General features: G+C 38.3%; 2 protein-coding genes across 4 annotated transcripts in view; both read left to right on the top strand.

The window, feature by feature from the left end:
* Positions 1 to 257: 257 nt before the first annotated feature.
* On the top strand, positions 258 to 4178 carry CALR3 (calreticulin 3; the record flags this gene model as incomplete). Its single annotated transcript, XM_084302600.1, has 9 exons — positions 258 to 387; positions 504 to 608; positions 761 to 964; positions 1605 to 1699; positions 2441 to 2650; positions 2773 to 2886; positions 2977 to 3120; positions 3807 to 3899; positions 4011 to 4178. The coding sequence occupies 9 exons, from the start codon at positions 258 to 260 to the stop codon at positions 4176 to 4178; spliced, it is 1263 nt and encodes a 420-aa protein (XP_084158726.1).
* A 1355-nt stretch (positions 4179 to 5533) lies between these two features.
* EPS15L1 (epidermal growth factor receptor pathway substrate 15 like 1) overlaps positions 5534 to 24415 on the top strand; it is a 42492-nt gene continuing 23610 nt past the window's right edge. Inside the window, exons 1-22 of one of the 3 annotated variants that reach the window (XM_084302623.1) lie at positions 5534 to 5625; positions 10391 to 10436; positions 10658 to 10743; positions 11104 to 11151; positions 11841 to 11936; positions 12551 to 12613; positions 13487 to 13612; positions 14937 to 14996; positions 15334 to 15570; positions 16063 to 16220; positions 16691 to 16847; positions 17581 to 17643; positions 18120 to 18205; positions 18607 to 18679; positions 19211 to 19372; positions 20215 to 20412; positions 20583 to 20747; positions 21674 to 21800; positions 21921 to 21971; positions 22385 to 22521; positions 23755 to 23815; positions 24177 to 24259. In XM_084302623.1, coding sequence (XP_084158749.1) covers positions 5596 to 5625; positions 10391 to 10436; positions 10658 to 10743; positions 11104 to 11151; positions 11841 to 11936; positions 12551 to 12613; positions 13487 to 13612; positions 14937 to 14996; positions 15334 to 15570; positions 16063 to 16220; positions 16691 to 16847; positions 17581 to 17643; positions 18120 to 18205; positions 18607 to 18679; positions 19211 to 19372; positions 20215 to 20412; positions 20583 to 20747; positions 21674 to 21800; positions 21921 to 21971; positions 22385 to 22521; positions 23755 to 23815; positions 24177 to 24259 — 2313 coding nt within the window. In that variant the 5' untranslated portion in view covers positions 5534 to 5595. Of the gene's footprint in view, positions 5626 to 10390; positions 10437 to 10657; positions 10744 to 11103; positions 11152 to 11840; positions 11937 to 12550; positions 12614 to 13486; positions 13613 to 14936; positions 14997 to 15333; positions 15571 to 16062; positions 16221 to 16690; positions 16848 to 17580; positions 17644 to 18119; positions 18206 to 18606; positions 18680 to 19210; positions 19373 to 20214; positions 20413 to 20582; positions 20748 to 21673; positions 21801 to 21920; positions 21972 to 22384; positions 22522 to 23754; positions 23816 to 24176; positions 24260 to 24415 lie in introns of those variants that run through there. The other 2 variants (XM_084302624.1, XM_084302625.1) reach the window with 2 other exon arrangements.

Genomic DNA, 24415 nt, shown 5'->3' with positions numbered 1-24415 from the left:
CAAACAGCCAATCACAATGAGGCATGCTGCTGCCCGGCAGTCAGAGCGCTGACTACAAGCCCCAGCATGCATCTCACCGCGCGAGCACGTGCAAGCCGCTCCTCCCTCGGTGAGGCTAAACCAATCGGATGGCGGCTAACAAGAAGCGGGGGGATGCTTAGCCAATCAGAGCCCGCCGTACAACGGGCGGGCCCCGAAGGCGCGAAGCGGCGGCGCTGCTCTGGGCTGAGGCGCGAGGCCGCCGTCGTGTGAGGGCGATGGCGGCCGCGGCCGGGCCGGGCGGTGGCGGCGCCTTGAGGCGGGGGCTGGGGGCGCTGCTGTTCCTCGGGGCCTTGCTGGGGGCTGCCCGGGCCGCGGTGTATTTCCAGGAGCAGTTTCTGGATGGAGGTTGTGGGCGAGGGAGGGAGCGGTGGGGAGGAAGGGGACCCCCCTCATGCTGTCCCCCCCCCCATAACGGCCATTTTGTGTCCCCCTGTGGGCGCTGGTACCGCCCGGCGGGGCAGCTGGCTGGCAGAAGAGGTGGGTGCACTCCGAGTACAAGGCGGAAAGGCTGGGGACGTTTAAACTCACGGCTGGGAAGTTCTACGGAGATCCAGTGAGAGATAAAGGTGTGTGGGTTTTGTGGAAAATACACCACAGAAGCCATCTCAGGAGCTGAGGATTGGTCTTTATAGCACCTGCCTGTGTGGCAATAGAAGTATTTTCTCCACAAATAGCAAGAAAAGCGAATGTTTGAATGTTATTCTAATTATCTTTACAGGTCTTCAAACTAGTGAGAACTCCAAATTTTATGCAATCTCCTCACGATTTAAGCCATTTAGTAACAAAGGGAAGACTCTGGTCATTCAATATACAGTGAAACATGAGCAAAAGATTGATTGTGGTGGGGGATACATTAAGATTTTTTCCTCAGACTTGGATCAGAAGAACCTGAGTGGAGATTCCCGTTATTATATAATGTTTGGTGAGTTTACTGTCCTGCATTATGAAAATATTGCCACTGCTGTTGTGCAGCTTCTCAAGGAAGGTTGTTGAAATGGTAGGAAAAAATAATGAAGAGCTTCATAAAAAATAAGAATGCTGTGACTGTAAGCAGTTAGCTCTTTGTGTTTGCAAAGAGGATAGCAAATAGTTAGCTCTTTATGTTTGCATGCATAGGATAAAAGTTGCTCAGCGAGATTTTTTTGAAGACCTTTACTTGAAGTAACGTTCTGTATGCTGTTATCTGCTCTTACATACATTCCTGTGTGATGTGGTGAAGTTTCTGGGTTTGTATCTAAGTGAAATTTGTCATTATGTAGGTCATGTGATTACAAAGTTATTCAGCTTATGCCACAGATAACTTATCTTGCCTGGATTTTTTTTTTTTTCTTTTCTTGAGTCAAGGCTGTAACAGAACTAAGCCTCAGACAAGACAAAATCTAATTCTAAGGTAGCTTTAGAGACTTCTGAATGGAAGCCACGTCATTCATTACAGATGGAATGGCATTCCACAGAAATCATTTGGAACGGGAGAGATGTCTAGTGGTGTTAGAAGGAAAAGTAAACAACCAGTATCTTTCTAAAAACAAGTTAAGGATGCAAAGCCTGTTATCTCTTTGTAGGGCCAGATATTTGTGGATCTGAGACAAAGAAAGTCCATGTTATTTTAAATTACAAGAATAAACCCCACCCAATCAAGAAACCAATCAGATGTAAGGTAAATGCACATTTCAAAGATAGATAAACTTTAAAATAACAAAACTAGAATAATATTAAGAACTAAAACCAAAAAATTCCACAATTCTAAAAACACAATTCCAAGCATATATCACCTTTGAGAAGTTGTCTTTCACCATATCTTAAAAATCATGTTAATTTTGGGACATCAGATATCTTGCAATTCACAATGTTTCTAGTTCAGTGATTGTGTTCATAATCACCTGACCCTGATATAGGGTGGAACAAGGTTGTAAGGCTGCTGTATGTTATTAAGAACTGTATGTCTTTCTATTTCTTTGTTGTAATTTAATTAAAGCATTTCTGAAAGAGACTGCTTTTTCTGGGATTGAAATGCAAGTTGCTAGTTATACTTTAAATATTTTTGTTCTCAAGCTATGCAGTAAACTTCATGTGCCTTTGCTTCAGCTATTTGGGGTGTAAATAACTTAGATAATCATTTTATATTCCACTATAGTCAATCTTGTGACATTTCCTTTTGCCAATCAGATGAGGACTGTTTTCTTGCAACCATTTTGTTTTGCTCATATCCAGAAGGGGAGGCTAGAAAACATACTTGGAAGCTACATTACATTAACTATTTTCCCTCTACAGAAAACTTTTTTTTTTTCTTACTGTTTAGGAAAAAATCCATTAAAACTAGTAACTCTGATTCAAGGAAGTTCCAAAGAGCTGTATTTAAAGCTTTTAAAAGATTTTACTTGCTTTCTTTAAAACCCAGGTTGATGGATATACACATCTGTATACTTTGATTATAAGGCCAGATCAGACTTACGAAGTAAAAATTGATAATGAAGTGGCTGCATCAGGCAACTTAGAAGATGATTTAGATTTTTTGCCTCCAAGGAAAATTAATGATCCAGCAGTGAAGAAACCCCATGACTGGGATGATCGAATCCAAATTGATGATCCAAATGACATCAAACCTGAGGTAACGGTCTCTTGAATCTGTACTCATTCTGCGTGATTGGGTTATTTGGGTTCTGCTGAAACTGATGTAGTTGAACTGTGCACTAGTTCTGCTTTCTTTAACCTTTCTGTGCCTTTTTTAAGGATTGGGATGAACCTGAATACATCATGGACACTAGTGCTGAGAAACCTGAAGACTGGAATGATTCTGTGAATGGAAAATGGAGTTACCCTATGATCAAGAATCCTCTATACAGAGTATAAATAGTCCTGTAGATCTAGTTACGGATACCATGTTAAGCAACTTCTCTTTCCCTGACTGTATTCAGAATATGCGGTTTATCCTAGGGGGAGTGGCAACCAAGGCAGATTGATAACCCAAATTACAGAGGGGTTTGGCCTCACCCAAAGATTGACAATCCAAATTACTCGCCGGATTACAATATCTACAGTTTTGAAAACATCAGCATTATTGGACTAGATATCTGGCAGGTGAGTTGAGTTTACTGCAGATAGTGGAAAATAAAGAACTTTTTTTCACTGGCTGTGTGGCAGTTCGTCTACCCTTTGAATGTAAGCATTATCTGTTATTTTGGAATCTTTGATGGACAGTGTTCTTAACTTGCTTTTATTTAAATATATATACAAAACTGCAGAGTATTTTAAAAAAATAAAATGCATTGGTCTTCTGTTGTAGTTGTTTCTTGGTTCATAGCCATGTACAGATAAGTAAGGGGCCTAAACTGATCTGTGTGAGTGTTGGAAAGTATGACTTACTCCACCTGACTTGGGATTCATAGCAGAGGCTTCAGGCAGCTCAGTTACTCCTTTCTCAAAGGTTAACAAGGAGAAATCTGCCCTCTGGAGGCCCTTCTGAGGTATTCCTCTACCTCAGGTTTCCTCAGTAGCTAGAATTGAAACTTAAAATTTCTATGAGCAGTAAAGTATCTAAAGTGTAATTAAGTTGTTTCAATTCTTGAAAATAGTTTTCCAAAACCAGAGAGAATTCTTTATCAAATTCTGCAAAAAGCTATGGGGTTCTTAACGTGTTTTCTATCTATTAAATATATAATACAAACATTATTAGAAGAATGAAACTAGAACCATAAAGGAATAAGAGGCGTCTTGTGTTTTTTGTTTTTGTTTTTTTTTTTTTTTTTCCCCCTCTTTCCTCAAAGGTGAGAGCTGGCACAATTTTTGACAACTTCTTGATAACAGATGATGAGGATTATGCAGAAGACTTTGGAGATGAAACATGGGGAGAAACAAAGGTAGTACATGAAATTATTGTTTATTTTGGTTCTTGATTGTCACACCTTAAAAATTCTGTTGAATCTGAGCAAGATCCTATTGGTGCACAAAAATGAAATCTTTAATATTAGGATCCCGAAAAGGAAATGAACATCAGGCAGACTGAGGAGGAGCAGGAGAAAGAAAGGGTCATAGAAGAAAAATACTTTGAGGAACGGTTTAAGAAAAAAATAAAGGAAAAAAGAAAATCTCAAAGAGATCGAGTGATGAGGAGCTCTATCAAGAAAGAAGAGCTTTAATTATGTGAAAGACACTTTTTTTCCCAATTATCTCTATAAAGATTTTGATGTTTTGCTAACAGCTTGTTGAAATTTGCATTGTTGAAGCTGTATTAAGGCTGGACTTAAAAATATTTTGTGAACTTTGAGTTTTGTTACAAAGTACTATGATGTACTTTAAATGTTATTAAAAATTTACCTTTTATTGCAATTGTATTAAATACATTTTAAGTGTTACATTAAGAGCACCATTTTTGGAACTGTTTTACAGTTTTTTCATAATTTAATATTAAAATTAATGCTCATTTTGAGGAGATCAAAATGAGCGTTTTGTTACTTCATTAAAGGATTTTGCGTGTCAGATGTGTAAAGTGTGTTTCACTACATACTTCAAACTAAGAAGATAAACTTAGAAGGATTTCTGAACCAGGAACCACTGCATATTTTTGACCTCTTGTAACTTGTTCTTTTAACCTTGTTCAGTCACTTGTATCACGTGTCCTTCCTTCTCTCTTGTCTTTTTGCTCTTCTGCATTTCTAGGTGTGGGCTTTTTCTTTCCTTTTCTTAAAAGTAATGCCATGAATTTAGCTAAAACTGAAGCTAGAGTCATAATTTTTTGTCTACTTCTTAGCTACTTAGCTCCCCTGCAGCTGCCTCAACAGTTCAGTGTAGTAAGGAAATGGGGAGTGGAAGGAGCAGTGGAAGCTCAGTTTCTGGCCTGTGGTGCAATTGAGGTCAAATTCCTTCACTTATCTTAGTCCTGCACCCTGTAAGACAACTTGCAATGACCCTATGGAGTAAAGAATTTTTACAGGCACTGAAAAACAATCCACTGACAGTTTTTAGTTCTCTTCCTACGCCAGTTCCTCTTGGTTTAGCTTTTATATGACTGCACTGACCAGCCTTGTTCAGGCTGCTCTTTGATATCTGTACTGTCCAGGCAGGGAGTCATTAACCCTGTTATATTTGATGCTGAATGTTGTATCAGAAACCTGAGGCAGCTTAACTGGGTGAAGTCTGTATCCGTAAGGTTTTGTGTAACCAAGTCAAAAGCTAACTTGGCCACAGCTCATCCAGCTAAAAGGCCGATCAGTGAGTTACCTGCACCAACGCTCCCTAAGGCAGCTCCTACCTTCCCTAGCCCTACTTCATCCCCACCGTAGAGCTGGGTCACCGCCAGCTTCGCTTGAGGCAGCTGGAGCGGAGCCACGGCGAGGAGCTAAACCGACTGCGGGCCTGCACCGCCACCTCAACCCCCGCTCCTCGGGGCGGGGACGGCTGCCGGAGCCCGATAAGCCGCGGCCCCTCTCACTGAGGGTGGTGGCAGCGGCGGCGGAGCAGGCCCCGGAGGCCCGGCGGTGCCTCCCGCCGCCGCTCTCCCCGCCTTCCCCCGCCTTTTCCCCCGCCCCGGCCGCTGCCCGAATCAGCGGGAGGAAGATGGCGGCGCTCATCCCCCTCAGCCAGCAGGTAACCGGCCCGGCCCGGCCCTGCGGCGCCTCAGCCTGGGGGGGGGTGCTGAAGGGAGGCGCTGGCCCCCGGGACCGGCGGCCGGGAGCAGCTCGGGGTGGGGGAGCGGGGAGCGGGCACTGCCCCGCGGGGCTCCCTCCTCCGGGCTCGCGGCGGGGAGCAGGCCCCGCTTGTCGTCCCCAGTGGGTCGGGTTGGGGCTGGGCAGAGCCCCCCCGGGCCCGGCAGGCGCTGTGGGGGCACAAAAGGCGGCGGCGCCTTCCCCTCATGGAGGCCCCGGGGTGGGGGGGAGCCGGGGCAGGGCTGAAGGGGACTTGAGGCACGGCGCCCCTTTCGCCTGGTTGTAACGCGGGGTGGTTCCTGCTTCGGCTCTCGGGGTGTCACGGCTGTTGTTTAGTGTTTGGGAGGCGCCACAGGAGGCTCCGGGATGAGGGAAGGGGCTCACCCGGCAGCTGCAGGCTTTGGGGGGCCAGGGGAGCGCCCCGAGCTTTGGAGCTGGGCTCTGCCCAGGGTCAGCCTGCCCCAGTGCTGAGCTGTGCCTCGGCATTTGGGATGCTTGTCCAGAATCCTGTTGTTGCTGTCAAAAGGGTTTTTGATGAATTCCTCACCGAAGGAATCAGCTTGATCAGCTTGAGCGCTGCGTCTTCTTTTTTTTGTAGCGCTGTGAAGATACTCGATTTGTTTCCTGTAAAACAATAAAAACAAATTAATCCCTCCAATGCCTTGAAACAAAAACTGTTTTCTGCATTGTGTCTAGGCCAGGCAGGCATTTAGAACAACTGCTACTAGTTCAAATTATTCAAATACGTCTATTTTCATCCAATAATCAACTCTCATTTGTGACATTGAAAATTTCTCTCTCAGTGAGGCTACATTATGTTTAGATGACACGTAATTTGTAGTGCCTCTTATTAAGAGAGAATATTGCTTTTTAGCTTTTGGAAAGCAGTAAGTCCTGATTAACATCTGTTTAATTAAAAGAACGTGTTCAGAAACATCTGAACATCCATGAACATACAAGCTATTAGCCAGAGTTTTTGAGTCAAGCAATCTGGTGCGAAATGTATGTAGAAAATAAGCTCTGGACATGGAAGAGTTTGTTGTTGTTGTGGAATAGCTGTAGTACATCAGTAAAAACACATCAAATATTTATTATACTAGAAATTGTGCTGCTTTGTTGTGCGAATTATAATTGCATGAATGGTATTTTCTCTTGTATAGCATAATACATTATCTCAAAAAAGGGCCTTCTGCATATATATGTGTTATTTTGAAGTTTTTTAACAGCTAGTTCATTGGAAGCGTTTTCAAAAGAATTACTTCTTTTCTATAGTGAATTGTCAAGAATAATTTAGCTGTAGTCAGGGCAGTAAACAAGGAATTAGTAAAATTCTTTTAACGGCCTCAATTACACAATTATTACAAAAATATCTGCTAGTTATAATAAATGCCAGACAATGGTATTAAGAGAAATAGGACAGGTTACATGCACCATAATGCTGAAGCACGTTCGTTCAGTTATAATACAAGAATATTGAAATCAACATACTAGGAGTCATAAACAGTATGCGTAATTCAGGCATGTGAAAGTGTTTGTTTATATTTGTTTTCACAAATGAATTTAATTATAGCGTTCTTCCTGTTCTATGAAGTTACATTTTTGTGAAGGAAAAATTCAGATGTCTAACCTACAGTATGCACGATACTTAAAAACAAATCTCAGCTGTCTTCGTGCAAGCACTAAAAGAGTTGAAGAACAAGTACATAAAATCAGTTCTTGGTGTTAAATAACAACGGGAACCGGTTTTGATTTACCTTTGATAACTTTATTTTCCTGAATATTTGGCCACCTTATCTCCAGTCTTTCCACTGTGCAGGCATGTGCGATTTACAGCCTCTGAAGGTTACAGAGAGTTGCGTTAGAGATATTGGGACAGTGCGGATCATTTCGTAGCTCTGTCTTTTGAGACAGCTCAGGATACTCAGCAAGCAGAGTAAAGGCAAAGGTAATCTTTCTGGGGCAGCAGCAATCTTCTTTTGGCTTTCATCTCTGTGGGACACCCGTGTTTTTCTCTTTTCAAAGTACCTATTCTCATCCACCTTGTGATGTGATGAGCAGCCAGAAGAAAGTTGTGAATCAGGAGGGCAACAAAGAAAATGGTTCCTCTGGTGCAGGGTCCTTTGTGGCCCAGATGTGACCTCAGCGAAGAGGAGCTGGTTTAGTATCAGTTTATTAATACTACTAAACTAATTAGTTTAATAATTGTTCTGGTGGCAGCAGCTTACTCCTTCCTGCCTTTTCTCCCAGATCTGTGTTAAGGGACATGGAGGCGCGTCCGTGTGTGTACTGCGGAGCGTGTGTACCAGGTCTGCCATCAGAGATTTTGAACTTCACATTTGCTCAGGAAATCATTTAGAGGTGAAACAGCAAGGCACAACAGTTGTGAGGTTTCTGCTTGGGAGACAGCGCAAAGCATTGGTCCTAGGCGACATTTTTGGGAAGATGGAGTAGGTGCAGACACCAGTGTTGTCACACGAGCTGCCGTATAACAGGTTACAGCCGTTAGCTACTCATCAGCTGCGAACCCTTCAAAACGTGTCTGATTGCCAACATTAACGTGTGATGTTTGTTCTTTATCAGCTGATGTCATCAAGTCACAGAATAATCTTGAACGATGGTGAGGTAGTCACGCGTGCTGATGGGTGGCTAGGCGGCTATGCTATTTTTATCAGTTGAGCCCATTTTGTCTGGTCTGCTTCGTCACAGAAAAGCAGTCATTTAGGTAAATCGGTCAGAAAGGCTTTGGCTCTGTAAAATTCTGCAAGTAGTGGAGCGTTGGAGTGCTTTCTGGCAGCACTTGGATGCATTTGCATTGCCATAGAGGAAACCTTGCAGCATTTAAGCACAACACCCTGGATTCCTGCCGCCTCCATCAGGTAAGTCAGCCGAATGTCGTGGCTGACAGCATCAAGTGAGGATGGGAAGACGTCTGGTGACGGGGTGAGGTCATTCCATGGGGCTGCTGGAGCGGTTTGCTCTCAGTCTTGGTATGAATCCAGTTTCTGCGTGCTCTAGGAAACTCGCCAAATTGGTTAGAGGAGCTTGGAGTTGGTCTCTGGCTAGCTGCTCTGAGCTTTCTGAGAAATGAGGGGTGTATGGCTGGGTGGAAGCTGGCTAAAACACACGACATTTTTTTGAGAGATGGACAGACCATTTCCTATTTCCTCCTTTTCTCTGAACGATGTGTTTCCTGCTTTGGACAGGAACGCGGGGCTTAACTATGCCGTTCATTTACGAGGCAGCAGAAAGATGAGTCAGGTTTATGAGTTATGGTCGCAGCTTTCTTACTCTGAACTGCTTTGCAGCTTCCAGAAGAACAAGAGCATGTCGTGATGTTGGCGAACGCAGTGCCTTATTTTGCTGATGGAGTTAAGTGGAGTGCCTTCAAGATGTTTAAGAAAGTCCTCAAAACATGTGACCTTGCTAGCCAGGTAGAATAATTGACATTCCAAGAGCTCAGTGTTCGCTTGCCTTTGATTAATAGAGGCTGGCTATTTGGGATAGCTCCTTAAATTAAGATTTGGCATGTTTATTGTAAACTTACAGGAAGGTCCTCTTTGCATCAAATGAAGTTTTATACTTCTTGTCAGTCTTCATTTTATTTTGTCACATTTCCGTCTCCCTTCCCATCAGAGTAGGCAGAAAATCCAGAAGTCCCCGTGGGTGATGAGGAAGGAGATGGCATTTGGGAGGTGACAGAGTGAGCATGAAGTCATCATTCGTCAGGTGTCTGACTTATGTCCTGTAGGACATCCCAAGCAGGCTTTGGGGTGTTTCAACATCCCTGCGCCTCAGTCGCTGAACTCTTGGGTTGCTTTGTGATTGGTTTTCTAAGGCCTCTAACAGCCATAAGGAGTGACTTGTTTGAGATGGAGGTTGGGCTGTAATTTTTTTTTGCTGTTGGCATTGAGGCAGAAGTGTGGAGGTGTGACCTTTGCGTGACGCGAACTTGTGTGCCCAGAGCAGGAGGTAAAGGGGAAGGTGGGTTTGGGGGCGTCTGCCCTTCTGGTGTTTCTGCTCTCACTTCCTTGGAATGTCAGCAAGAGGAAAGAGGAATCTGCTTGTTTAATACACTAAGGCAGGGCCTTGTGTTTGCTGCTTTTGTTGTAATGCAATGGTAACATCAAGTTGAAATCTTCAAACAGCAATGCCAGGGAATTGCAGCATCTGTTAATTAACCATACCATTCATTCTATTTTTTAAACTCTGTTTCTTTTTAAGATCATGAAAAAAAATAGACGCGGGTATATTTTGATAGCAGGGCTGTGTGTGTATAATTGTTTGCTGAAAATACTCCATAAATATATATACGTGATGTAGGAGGTCGTCAAGTCAGTGTTATGATCAAAACTCTACCTTTAATATTAGTAAGTCTCAAACTGTCACCTGAAATACCTTAGCAAATAGTTGAAAGCTGTTCAACAAAACCTTGTACCGTATAGTGTTAAAAGTGAGTAAAAGTGAGTGTAATTGTCAATGTTGGTGAATGGGAAGGTGATGAGTCTGTTGGCTGCAAAGTTTGGGGGGATCAGTGCATTTTGTTCCAAACTTGGTAACTGAAATCTGAGCAAATTAACTTTATTATTTTTTTTAATCTTTGATAGAAGTAATACACAAAGTAGTATGTACTGATTTTTTATTTATTTCAATTGATAAAGGTAGGCTATTTGTGATTGCAATTCATTTTCTTCTCTCCTATTTTTCAGTTTTCAACTGGAAATCCATTATATGAAACTTATTACAAACAGGTAGGTTTTTAAAAAGATTAAAAAATAAAGTACAATTTCCTTTACCCAAGGTTTCCCTCTCTTTTCTTCCCCTTTTCCCATGCTAAACTTCTGTAAATTCTCTCTGCTGAGTGGTAGCCACGTGCTTGTATAACTTTTGAATTAGAGATAAGAGATTTCATTTCTCATCTCTGCTTTCATGGCAGACGTGCTTCTGTTGAATGTAAATTTTTGTCTTTCAGGTAGATCCAGCATACACGGGGAGAGTTGGGGCAAGTGAAGCGGCGTTGTTTCTTAAAAAGTCTGGTCTCTCCGATATTATCCTTGGGAAAGTAAGTTGAAGGACTTAGACAATATTGTGCAGTAATTATCTATGCGCTTGTTAAACTGCAGCTAAGATTGAACAGAAGGGGTTTGCAGATGTGAACGCAGTGGAATGTAAACCCAATCCTTTGAACATTATGTTAACCACAGATTAGTAATAGTTCCAAGGTCTTGGTCTGAGTTTTGTTGGATTCAGTAAGGGGACACTGTCTTTTGTGTAACATTTTTGTTGTTAACCTGAGAATTTAATAACATTATATTTCATAACTTGAAAGCTGCAATGAACAGTTCAAGAAGACATTCAGTATGAAGTGTTGAGCTGAGTTAAATTTTAAAGTTACAATGGCTTTTATTTTGTATCTCCACAGATATGGGATTTGGCTGACCCAGAAGGGAAAGGGTACTTGGATAAACAGGTAAATAAAATGTACCTGTAAACTTCTTGTCTCACTTTTCTTGATTCAAGAAAGTCCTGATATCCATAATAATTATTCTTAGCCTTTTTTTTTTTTTTTTGTAAGTTTTCATTTACAAGATGAAGTTTTTTTTCTAATGCTGCTCATATCCAAGTGTATTAACTCAGTGAGGCTGCTGGAGAACTTTTGTTCTCATTTTCTTTTCCTCTTGGTTTGTAAATAATCACTGTGTATGATATAGATACATAGTCATTGAAACTAACGAACACCAACCATGACTTTAGGACCTATTTTAGAAATCTTTCTTGCATGGAAAAAAGTAACCAGCATTATTAAAAATGGCTTGGAATAAATTCTCTGTGTAAACATGCAGATATGGAACATCATTCATTTGTTTTCTGAATATTATTAATTCATAAGAAAAAATGTTAAAAATAGCTATGGAACAGTCCTTCTTAAGAACGAGCTTTGATTTTTTTTTTTTCTCTTTGTTTCATGTTTTTGTAAAGTCTTTCTTGAATCATCTTTAAAAGTGGTGAGGTAGTTGGTGCTGTGCATTTAACTGAGTGGGGCTCTGCATCTGTTTTTTCCATACTTAAGGGAACATGTACACTGTTATTGTGTTGTATGTATTGGAGAGTGTGAAAAAACTGCTAGCTTATTTTAATAGAAAGCACTATTGTTTGTAGGGTTTCTATGTCGCATTGCGCCTTGTAGCATGTGCACAGAATGGCCATGATGTTAACCTGAGCAATCTGAACTTGACTGTGCCACCTCCTAAATTTGTAAGTAATATGTACATGAATGTATGTATGTACTATATGAGAGCTAAACCTTCAGCTGAAATACTGGAATCACCTGTCTCATAAATGTCATGGTTCTGAGACTTCAGGTTGCTGTCAGACTGTTCCTTAAGACAGCTGCAGTCATGTCTGCAACCGTCCTGTCTTCCTGAGTAATATGTTCCAGCCCCTTCCTGGACTCCAAAATTAGTGCAAGTTTAACTACGGTCAGCTTGTTCAGGGAGCTGATGTGGCTGAAACCTAAATTAATCAAAAATATATATCTAAAAGTAATTTTAAAGAGATTATTTTGGGACTGGATCATCAGTAAAGGGCATGACTGCAGCTTTGCCTACATAAGCTGATGTGGAACCGTACCTTAGCTTGTCTTAGTTCTGGGGCTGGGGACCTAGTGAACAGTGTCCTCATCCAAGTACTGTAACAGTACAAGTTAGTATGACATATTTTTTTAATTTGGATATATATACAGCTCTTCTTCTTTTTTTTTTTTCAGTGTAGTTAAGCTTCATGCCTGTAACCATCTCTTAAAGCGTTTAGTAAGGATTAGAGACAAATGTGTTCGTGTATGTATAAAAAAAATAAATCTTTCATTTTAGCATGACACTAGCAGTCCCTTGCTGATCACGCCACCTTCATCAGAGACTCACTGGGCTGTTAGGGTAAGTGTAAAAGACAACACATTCCATCCATTCTTTAAAAGTAAATATTTTCTTTGTCTGTAATTTTTGCAGTGAGACAATTTTGTATCAAATATATTTCCCATTTCAAAAGTCCTTCCTTTGCAGTCTTTCCTTCTCAGTGCACAATAGAGAATATTGAGCTACAGTTTTATGTTTGAAATAAGTATTAAACAAACCTTTGACAACCCCTGGTGTGATGCTTTTAAGACACAATGAATTTTAATCTTCTGCCTACATTTCTTCCAGAATCCTAATAGTAGGCACTTTCGTGTTTGTATAAGGAACCCCACTGAGAATAGTGAAGCATTTCATCAAATCCATCCTGAAGTATTAATTTAAAGCTTGAGTTCATATGTTCTAGTATAGCATTCAGTGATAAACACAATATATATCACTGGAATAAAGTAACTTTTGATACATACATTGGAATATTTGTATTTAGGCACTTTCAGATTCAAACATTTTCCAAAATAGCTTCTAACGTTGATCTTTTATTTGTATGTTGTACTCTGAAGTGGGAAACAAATTATTTGGAATGAGTAATTTCTAGTTTAAAATCTTGTCAGGAGTGTTTTAATCAGATTGTGTTGTCCTTTCAGAACACTACAGAAATGTGTCTTACATGTTGCACATTAAAATCTCTTAGGTGTCATAACTTTAGCCTTGAAACTAAGCTCCTAAATCTAGTTCCATTGATTTTACATTTAAATACAGCATGGTGGTACTTGCAAGAAAGCTTGGAAATTTAGAATAAATGCATTACTGACCAGTCTTAATTTCTTGCAAGATCTCATTTTCAACACTCACACAGGCACACTTTTTTACTTATTCAGGCTATTTCTTACCAACTAGGTGGAAGAAAAAGCAAAGTTTGATGGTATTTTTGAAAGCCTTTTGCCAGTAAATGGTTTACTTTCAGGAGACAAAGTAAAACCAGTACTGATGAATTCAAAGCTACCTCTTGATATCCTGGGAAGGGTAAGTATGCTGTTTAGATGGAGCTATTCTCTACTAAGCTTTTAGTTGCAGTGTTAAATATTTAAGTGTAACTTATCAACATAGATCATATTTTGGCTGAGATTTTGCATCAAGTGCATGCTATAAAGCAAGAACGTTAAGTAGGGTCTGAAGTCATCCACTTAGAAATAAGAATAATAATAGTAATTTGGGCCCTAAAGTAGATTGGCTTCGTTATCTCTGTGTTCATTTTAAGAGCTGGAAATTTTGATTGTGATTGTATTAAAAAAAGGAAGACACAACAACAACATAAGCCTCTCCTAAACCATAATTGCTTTAATAACATTATATTCCACTGTTTTGTCACTTTTCCAAGTGCAAGTTATTAGACATACCATTAAATCTATCCACTGTTTGTACAAGAGAGCACTTTAAAACATCCTAGTTTATTGTAGCTGTCAAATTGTCAAGTATTTTTTTCACATATATTTATAAATACTTGTAAGATCTGAGTTTAGCACATCCATTGTATACTTGCAAGGGAGGCAAACCTTCAAGTATTTTCCTACTTTAATTTAAAATATGTTCCTTTACTGTCTGCATGTTGATAAGGTTGAGAATTAATACATTCCATGGAAGAGCTGTGAAAATCTGCATTATGATATACTTTCATGTCTCTAAGAAGAACTCTTTCTATATTATCTGTAAAATTTAAGTATGACTTGTTTTAATTCTACACCTGAATATTGTGAAGCACTCAGTCTTGAAGGTCTTCATATTTTGTCATGTTATTTTCATGATGAAAATGCAGGAAACTTGTTCAAGAAGAGTTTGTACACAAGATAGGAGATTGAAGAAATTGGAAAAGTAATTCTGAGAAGTGGATGTATTTTTTCTGACTAAAAAAATGAAAACTAGAAATTTTGGAATAAAATGCAAATTAGAAATATATTGACTTTTCTAAAATATCTTTTTTATAAAACAAATTGGGATGATCTGCTAGCACACACCATCTGGAGAATTCCAAAAGCCACCTCTGAATGTTTTTAGTCAGCTTGTTGGGTCCTTAATTGCAATACATAGTGATGGAAAACCTGCCTCTCTTGCAAGCAGAATTTCTTAGAGCCATTGTTTCCACAAAATACTCGATTCATGTTACCAGAAAACTCTAAATCCAGTCTGTTTCATGAGAGAATGTTTAGCTATGTCTAACAGAACTAATACGATTTTCACAAAACATCTGTTAGGAGCTGTTAGAGAGCATGCTTAATACAATGACCATTAACATGAAAAGCACAGAATGTAACTTGTTCTCAAGTCCTTGTTTTTATCGTAATTGTTGTAGGTCTGGGATCTCAGTGATATTGATAAAGATGGTCACCTGGACAAAGACGAATTTGCTGTGGTAGGTTGCTTTAAATTCTCAATTGACAGTGTGTCTGCTGGAGCAAATCGTTCTCAGTTGTCTCTTGAGCTTTGCAGGTTTCTCTCCTGCAGTCTGCTTTTAAGGTCTAAGTCATTCACATGCAGTTATGACCTTTTTCAAAACCAGACTGACGCATGGTTGTGTCATCAAATTAAACTTTTAGGAATAACGTTCAAAATGATGTTTTGCTCTAGCTTACATCTCTAACCTTACTGTCTTTTGTTTTACTAATATGTAAATGACTGGTGCTGGAAAATCTTGTTGCTTTTTTCTTCTTATTGTTGACATGTAATATCTGATCTCTTTGCCTTTGCAGGCAATGCATTTGGTTTATAGAGCTCTTGAGAAAGAGCCGGTTCCTTCACTGTTACCCCCTTCTCTCATACCACCTTCTAAAAGAAAGAAGACACCTGTCTTTCCTGGTGCAGTTCCTGTTCTCCCTGCAAGTCCTCCACCAAAAGATAGCCTGCGCTCCACTCCATCTCACGGTAGTGTAAACAGCCTGAACAGCACAGGGAGTTTGTCTCCCAAGCACAGCATCAAACAAGCACAGGTACAAACAAAATTTCTTTTTGGTCTCTTCCTTGTGTAAGCATTTTTTCTGAAAATATTTGTTGTTTGGAGGATTTGAGCAGAGAGAATGATGTAAGAATGGAAGAAGAATATGTGAATTTTAGTCACTATGACCATGAGATGTAGCAAAGTTTATGGAGAATTTTCACTTTCCATATAAAGGTTTTATTCATGTATTTGCTTTAATACTAAAGGATTAATTAATCTGCCTTATAAAACTCCCATTTTTAAAACTCCCATTATTAAAATTATTTTGTATTTATTATAATATGAATTTATTAAAATTCACAATTCAGATAAAAAAGCGTTCAGCCAAAACTTTCATGGGAAAAGGGAAAATACCTGTTTACCAGATTTGATTGTATGAGATGTGCTCAGAAAATCCAAATCTGACAAAAACTGTATATAATCAGTGCCTCGGTAAAGATTATTTATCTTCTTTTGACTGAAATATAAAACTTTTGTTTTACAGCCATCTGTGAATTGGGTAGTACCAATGTCTGAGAAAGTGAGATATGATGACATTTTCTTAAAAACAGACACAGACATGGATGGTTTTGTGAGTGGCCAAGAAGTAAAGGACATCTTTATGCATTCAGGTCTATCTCAGACTCTCCTGGCACATATATGGTAAGAATTCCCTAGTAGCTGTGTTTTTGTAATTCACTAATCTGGGAAGGCAGTTTATCCATCCAGAATTGTAATCCCAGCACTAAAAAATAAAAATAAAAATAAAAAAAGCCCATCAGCCTCCTTTACTTGTCTTGTTGCAGTATTATAACATGTGGGCTATATGAAAAAAAAAGGGAGAAATAAATTCTCACATTACTTTCTTTGAAGTTGGGTATAGGTCAGGCTGTGAATAGTGGTTGTTTTTTGTAGTTCTGTTAGTAGTGCTAATAAGAACTTTCTCACAGTAACACTGTTCTGTTCAGCTAAGTCTAATAATGCTGCTCCTCTGCTTATGGAACTCTTTTACTAGACTAAGCAAGCTCTGATGAGGCTGAATCAAAATAAAATTACATATATATTTGTATTTCAGACTTCTTGGTTAAGAAGTATGCTTCCCATGTTTATAAGTATGATCTATTTTTTACCAGGGCTTTGGCAGATACAAGACAGATAGGAAAGCTAAGCAAAGATCAGTTTGCACTAGCAATGTATCTCATTCAACAGAAGGTCAGTAAAGGGATCGATCCTCCACAAGTGTTGTCCCCAGATATGATCCCTCCCACAGAGAGGAACACGCCTATACAGGTAATTCACTGATTATTAGTAGATACACTGAGCTTATGTGCCTTAACCGTAGTGGGCTTTGAGTATTAGTTTTGTAGTATGTTCATTTTGCAATGTTATGGTAAAGAATTGCCTTTTTTCCTATCTCCTTGTACAGTTTTCTTTCATGTTTCAAACTATATATACGTTTTTGACAAGACAGTAAATAAAGAACAATACAGTAGTATATTGCATAAATAAAGCAGTAATAACTCTGACAAAAGCCTAGCTTGAAAAATACTTCTTTGTCACAAAGAAGTTTTTGTAAACTTCTTTAGGGATTGGTTAAAAGATGTCTTAGTAGCCTGTCCCTGGCTGTGGTCAGTATTACATTCCTCCTATGAAAATGTAAAACTCTTAAACGGAAACTGAAGGCTAATGACTTCTTAGTTTTTGGTATCCGGTGGTTGACTCATCCCTTGTCCCATGACAGTCCATAGCCCTCTATCCATCATCGTTAACTACATAAAAGCATCTAATGTCTTACTGAATCCTGCTTTGTTCCATTCCTCCATAGTTTCACTGTATTTCTGAAACTTAAATTAATGAATTCTTCTGTCATGTCAATGCATTCACCTTTTCTGTAAATTAAGTAGTATTTTCCTTTACTTTTTTTACTTTCCCTAACCAGAAAGCTTTTGAGCCTCTAAATACATTTTTGTTGTTGCTATTGCTCTGGTCCTTTTAAGCTTTTTCCTGTATCCTTTTTCTATAGACTCTGTCAGGTTACTTGACCCCTGTAGGAACTGAGATTTCAGCACTAACAGAAATGCGCCGTGTGAGTAATTGTAATGTTGCAACGTTGTTCGTGTATTTATAACTTCAAAAAAGTTTTTATTTCTACACCTTCTGTTCTCTCTTTGCACTTTCTGTACTTTCCTCCTTTCACTATGCTAATTAAATATGGTAAGTCTCCTGATTTATCATACTAGCAGTGAGTTCCATGTTGCAGTTTTTGTTTATTTACGGGGACTTTTCAAAGGATTACAAATCCTTATCAAAATAATGTCAAATTTTGTACCAAATACTGAGATTCTTTCTTAATAACTTGACAACATTTTTTGCCTTAAAAAGCAAGGGAGATTCACATGGAGAATTGTGTGGCATGCTCAATGGTGGTTGTATAGTGTTTTGATATCTTCCACGTGATTTTGTAATTGCATATCATGATTGTGTTTCACCTTCATCTTCAGCCTTAGTAAAAGAAGTTCTGTTCTGACTCTGCATTCTAATAGACTATTTTATTCTTAATAGGACAGTTCAAGTTCTGTTGGATCAGGAGAATTTACAGGGGTGAAGGAACTGGATGATATTAGTCAAGAAATTGCACAGCTGCAGAGGTAATAGTTGTGGACAATTAACAGAAAATCTTGGAGTAGGAGAACCAATTAAGAATATAGTACTCGTGTCTGTTACTTTTATTTTCTTTTAATCAGTTTGTTACTGCTTGTCATTGAAGTTAGTGGTAAATCTCCCAACGATACCATACAATTAGCCCATTTTGCAAAGCCAGTCTGGATTCTAGAAGGTGACTTCAGAAGATTAATTATAGAATGGGTTGTATTTTTGTAGGAATAATTGATATGTACACACCTTTACTCCTTCAAAGAATATATGGGAATGAGGGCTGGCATTTTTGTTTGTGTGGTGTTTCCAGAATAATATTTAATTGATTCTTGCATGTATGTGTGTATTGTATTACTTAACCAATCATGAAAACTTTTGTTTGTTTATCTTACAGAGAAAAATATTCTCTAGAGCAGGATATTAGGGAAAAGGAAGAATCAATCAGACAGAAAACCAATGAAGTTCAGGTAAAAACTCATCTGCTTATGATTACTAGTTTTTATTGTAATCTAAAATAATATAGGGGTCACAAATCATTCTTTCTTTTGTCTTACGTTGTTTCTGGGCAAGTCTCCTCCTTGTATGAGATTTTCCTCTAATTTAGAAAAGGTGTTTATTTTCCTGTTCTCCGTCAGAAATATTTTATTCTCATGCTGGTTAATACCATTAGAGGATGTTGCATGTATGGTTTTAAATATTTTTTCATTAGTACTTGACTGGCACTGTAATTTATTAAATCATTATTCAAAATGTATTGTTTTTTTTATAGCAAGGGTAACTCAATTACACGTGTTCTGCATCACAGTTTCTTTCCATTTTGTGGGCACTGATTTGTATGATGTCTTATGCAAGTTCCTGCTGAAACAAAGCATGCACATGCAGGAAATAGTCTATATGACATAGAAAATCTTGTGGAGTGTACCAACCTGTTTCTCTGTGATCGATCATTCCCATAAGACAAGAGCTAAATGTAAGATAAACTGTGAAATTTTCCTCAGGAACTGCAAAACGATTTAGATAGGGAGACAAGTAACTTGCAGGAGCTGGAGGCTCAAAAACAAGATGCCCAAGACCGCCTGGATGAAATGGACCAGCAGAAAGCCAAACTGAAAGATATGCTGAATGATGTAAGGCAGAAATGCCAGGAAGAAACACAGGTGGTGAGTGTATATTAATCCTCAAGGTGCTCAAGTATATCATATCTTTTGTTGAAGGAAATAGCATTCATTTCATAAATAAGCTCGACTTACTAATTTTTTTAACCATAAATAGCAATTTCCACACAAATGCAGATGTCCAAGAAAGGATTTTGCTAGCCTGAATGCCTTTCATAAGATTATAAATGTGGGGTTGAACTAGATGATCTCCAGTGGTCCCTTCCTACGTAAATTACTGCTGTTCTGTAAATATGAAATATTTATTCAGCCAGTAAGAATAGTTGAGAAGCATTACCTCTGACCCATGAGACAGCCTGTGGGCAGCACACGTATTTTTTACTGTGAACCTTATGTCAGTATTCTGAGTTAAAGTTAGGTTTTCAGGAGTTACAACTGTCAATGTAGTTAGTATGTTATCTTCATGTAGAAACTCAGTGTCTGAAGTAATGCAAAAAAGTGGAGCGGAGTCATGTGCGTGCAATGGTATAAATTTAACTCTTATCAGAGTTTAAAAAGATTAGCTTTTTAATACTTGATAATACTTGAATGGAAAAGAATCCAAGTTCTGAAAACTACAGTGTAACCATTTAAGAAACACTTGGATTACCTTTATAATTTTTGAGGCATTTTTGTCATTTAAGATACTAGTGTTTCTTAGTTTCTTAGCACATCCTCTGTGCTTTTACCAAAGATTCTGTGTGATGTAATAGGAAGCATGCAGATCTTCAAATGACATTCTTCATCTTCTGTAGTAGTTGATAGCTTTGTATTATTTATAAATTCATAATGTGTTAAGGTACATTTACTTGAAATTTCTCTCTGATTTTTGTAACGTTTTGTTTCAGATTTCATCACTGAAAATGCAGATTCAATCTCAGGAATCAGACTTAAAATCACAGGAAGATGATCTTAATAGAGCAAAAGCAGAGCTGAATCGCCTCCAGCAAGAAGAGACTCAGCTAGAGCAGAGTATCCAGGCTGGAAAAGTACAGCTTGAAACAATAATCAAATCTTTAAAATCAACACAGGAAGAAATAAACCAGGTATTCACTGTAGTTTGTATGACATCATCTTTGCTTTCTTGAATGCTAAAAGTTGAACGTCAACTAGAAAGATGACTTTACAAAAGAGGAAAAAAATACTGGTGCATGAAATAAGCCTTTCTGACTGGTTATTGAATGACTAACATACTGAAGTATTTTCTACTGCTTAGGCAAGAAGTAAACTTTCTCAGCTTCAAGAAAGTCATCAAGAAGTCAATAAGAGTATAGAAGAATATAATGAAGCTCTCAATGGGATTCATGGTGGTAGCCTGACAAATTTAGCAGACATAAGTGAAGGCCTTGGGCAGACAGAAAGAAACAATTATGGAACTATGGTAAAACTTTTTATACTGTTATTTTGAGTATTTTACAATTTGTAACTTAATCTAAAATCATTAAGATGTTTGTTTAGTTGACTTTTGGGATGTTAGCAAATACTGTGATTCCTGCAAGGTAGAAATCTCCAGTGATTTCACACTTTCTCTGTGAAAACATAATGCCCCCTCCAAAAAAAAGGACTGTGGATTAAGAACAGCAATGCATAGAGATAAATGGTCTTAATGCTCAATTTAGTGCTTCGTTCTTGTGCTTGCATGACTAATGTTATGCTTAATTTCCAGTGGAAACTTTCAGAATATTTCTCTTATTTGTAAAACCTAAGCATCATTGGTAGAAAACTCTGGTGTATGTTCATAGTAAATTTTTAAAGCGTTGTGTCCCTTTCCTGTTTCTTAATACTTTCTTCCTCTTCCTCCTTTTTTTTTTTCCCTCTTCTTTTTTGAGAAGTCTTAATTAAGACTTCTTCATTTGCATCCTGTAAAGGGATTACAGAAAACCCATATCTTTCTAGTGTTGGAGACAGTATCAGTGGGGTAGTTAGTATGAGCTATTTCTTAGAGGTGAAAAGCTCCAGCTGACAATTGAACTCTGTTATACAGGTGCTATACACACATATATCTACTGTGGCATAGACTGGGCAATGAGGAGTTTTTTTATAATTTGAAAGGGTTCGGTTGGCCTCTATTGGCAATCTCTTTATTGACCACAATACAAATTTGTTTCTGCTGTGTATTTACTTCTGCTTAGAAGCCACTTATTCAGAAAGCTCTTTAGGAAGTGAATTTTATTCAGAAAGTTCTTTAGGAAGTCACTTTTAGGATCTTTAAACAGGAACCAAGATACCATAGAATTTCTGCTAAATGAGTAGCTGAACATTTTAATAAAGGTGAGTTGCTCTAATGTTTCTCCTCTTGATTTTTAGGATGATCCATTTAAGAATAAAGCCTTGATGTTTACAAATAACACACAAGAATTGCATACAGACCCATTCCAGTCAGAAGATCCTTTCAAATCTGATCCATTTAAGGGAGCAGACCCTTTCAAAGGCAGTAAGTGACCAATGGCTTACTTGAGACCGTGAAGATTAATTGTTGAGTAAATGATATTTTCAAACTTTTATCATCTTGCTAAATAGTGGATAAAACAAACTATTTTTCTATTCTGCATAGGTGACCCATTCCAGCATGATCCCTTTGCAGAACAACCACCTGCTCCAGCAGGTAATAGCCCTTATGATAACAGGACTGATGAGATAAACAATTCATAGCCAAGTGCAAAGATGGATTGCAAGGTTTCCCTGGCTTCAAATTTTTGTTTTGCATGTGGGAAATTAGATACCTAGCCTTACATATGGACATTCAGAATCAATATGTTAATAATGTGTGTAACTTTTCATTAAGTGAAGTCTGTAACCCTACTTACTGAAAATATGTACTCATTACAACTTCCTCTCTATACTGGGTACTTACTAACTATCTGGCAATTTGTCGGATTTACAGTGTTGCTGGTGTTCGTTTTAATAAGGAAAAAATAATTAGTGTGAGGTCAAATGTAGGATGGTTCTTCTTGGAGTCACTTTGTTGTTTTGCTTAGTAGATGCTACACCCTATTTACCTTTTAATGCTTCTTCTAGATCCATTCGGAGGCGATCCATTTAAGGAAAGTGACCCATTTCGTAGTTCTGCCCCTGAAGATTTCTTCAAGAAACAGGTGAAGAGCGATCCATTTACATCAGATCCATTCACAAAACCCTCCACTTTACCCTCAAAGGTCAGTAATTTATAAATTCACATGCAATAGGTTTCTTTACTGTTGACAAGCTAAAAGGAAAGAAATATCACCAAATACTTTTCTCTTAAGTGAGGAAAACACAATTCATTTTATTCTTAATTAGTATGGATTTTTTGGGGGATCAGGATGTTCCTCTTTTCAGTTTCATGATAATGATGTGCATTCATTATGAAGATGCAGATGGGTGTATTTTTTTCTGTTTGAAAATTCATACCTCCAACGTTCACTCATTCACACCATTACCTCCATTGCACCAATGCTTCTATTTGTGCAGTCACAAATAGTGTGTGTGGGATCGAGGAACTGATCTAGCTAAAGGATTATAGAACCAATACAGTGGAAGGACTGCACAGAACATGTTTGTCAAATGTATAGTCACAGTTACAGTTCTTGAGCTGTACTGGCATGTATGTGTTGTGTTTTGGTGGTGTTTTTTTCTACTCTTACAGAATTCATTATTGACTATTGCCACCCAAGAGTTAGAACTAGTATCAGTCAGTGGAAGGTTAGTTTAAATCTGTAGGTTTGTACTTAGGTAACAACAGATTTTCTGTGCAGAAGGGCAGCTGTAAGCACCATCTGTTTAAAAAGAAGTTTGGGATATACAGTGTCCCTGAATTACTGATAACGTAAATGTTTGATTTGAATATTCGGTCTCTGTTGCTTAAAGACTAAACACTAACAACTGAACAGAGGGTGACTGGGTGCTGGAACAGGCTTCCAAGGGAAGTGGTCATGGCAGCAAGACTGTCAGCATTAAGCATTTGGACAATGCTCTCAGACATGTGGTTTGATATATATATTTTTTTAATTATTATTTTTATTTTTTGGGTGGTCCTGTGTGCAGCCAGGAGTTGGGTTTGATGATCGTTGCGGGTCCCTTCCAACTCAGAATACGCAATGATTCTAATTCTGAGTGTAATTTTTTTATTTTGCCTTAGGAACTAATATCATTTGTGTGATACACTTTCACTTGAATGTGTTTTGCTTGTAGATACCTAGCTTACTCACTTTTGTTCAATGCTGTGAATAGCCGAATGGATTAATGCTGCATATTTCATCTATTCATTCAATTTCATCCTCTCACACGTCCACAGTAGAGTGATCTGAAACTGGAAATAATTTGTCTTAAAGCAATAGATTTTTCTTTGCACAGAAAGACTAATTCACAGTACAGCTGAACAATAATTATGTATATCTGTTCTTATTTAGTCTGACCCTTTTGAAAGCAGTGATCCTTTTACATCTTCCAGTGTCTCTTCAAAAGGTCCAGGTAAGAAGAACATTTTTTCTTGTGAAGATGAATAAGTAGGTATTTCTTTATGAATGAAAAAAAACAAATGTTAAAGTTGAGAATAAACAAAGTATATTGTGAACTGGTGGTAAATACCATTGTGCTCTTACTATGTTTGGTGAAGATAAAGCCCTCACGTTAACTACATACTTGGCTTTTGTTTTTTTCTTTCAAACAACTGATAGAAAACTATTGCTCTGTGCAATTTTTTCTTAACATCACTTAGCAGGGTAAAATGCAAGTGTTTAATCACCTACACAGTTTCATACCTTATTGGCAACAAGTTATTCAGAATTCTTATGTATTATTTTAAATATTTTTTTTTCTGCATCCATTTCAGATCCATTTGGTACATTGGATCCATTTGGAAGTGGCACTTTCAGTAGTGGGGAGGGATTTGCAGACTTCAGTCAGATGTCAAAGGTAAAGGTTACAAGGAAAGCAAATGTTCTTTAAAATAAAAAATGTATTTTTTGTTTGAAGGGTGTGATAAGATTGTGTTTTTTGAGCTGCCATGTTTCTTCTGCTTTTATTCTGATGAGTCTAAGTACTTAGAAAAACATTATTCATCTGTCTCGG

This window comes from Netta rufina (genome assembly GCF_964035555.1).
Source record: "Netta rufina genome assembly, chromosome: 28".
NCBI classification, from domain to species: domain Eukaryota; kingdom Metazoa; phylum Chordata; class Aves; order Anseriformes; family Anatidae; genus Netta; species Netta rufina.
The sequence above is the reverse complement of the archived record's forward strand: the minus strand, read 5'-3'. Positions and strand labels throughout refer to the sequence as shown.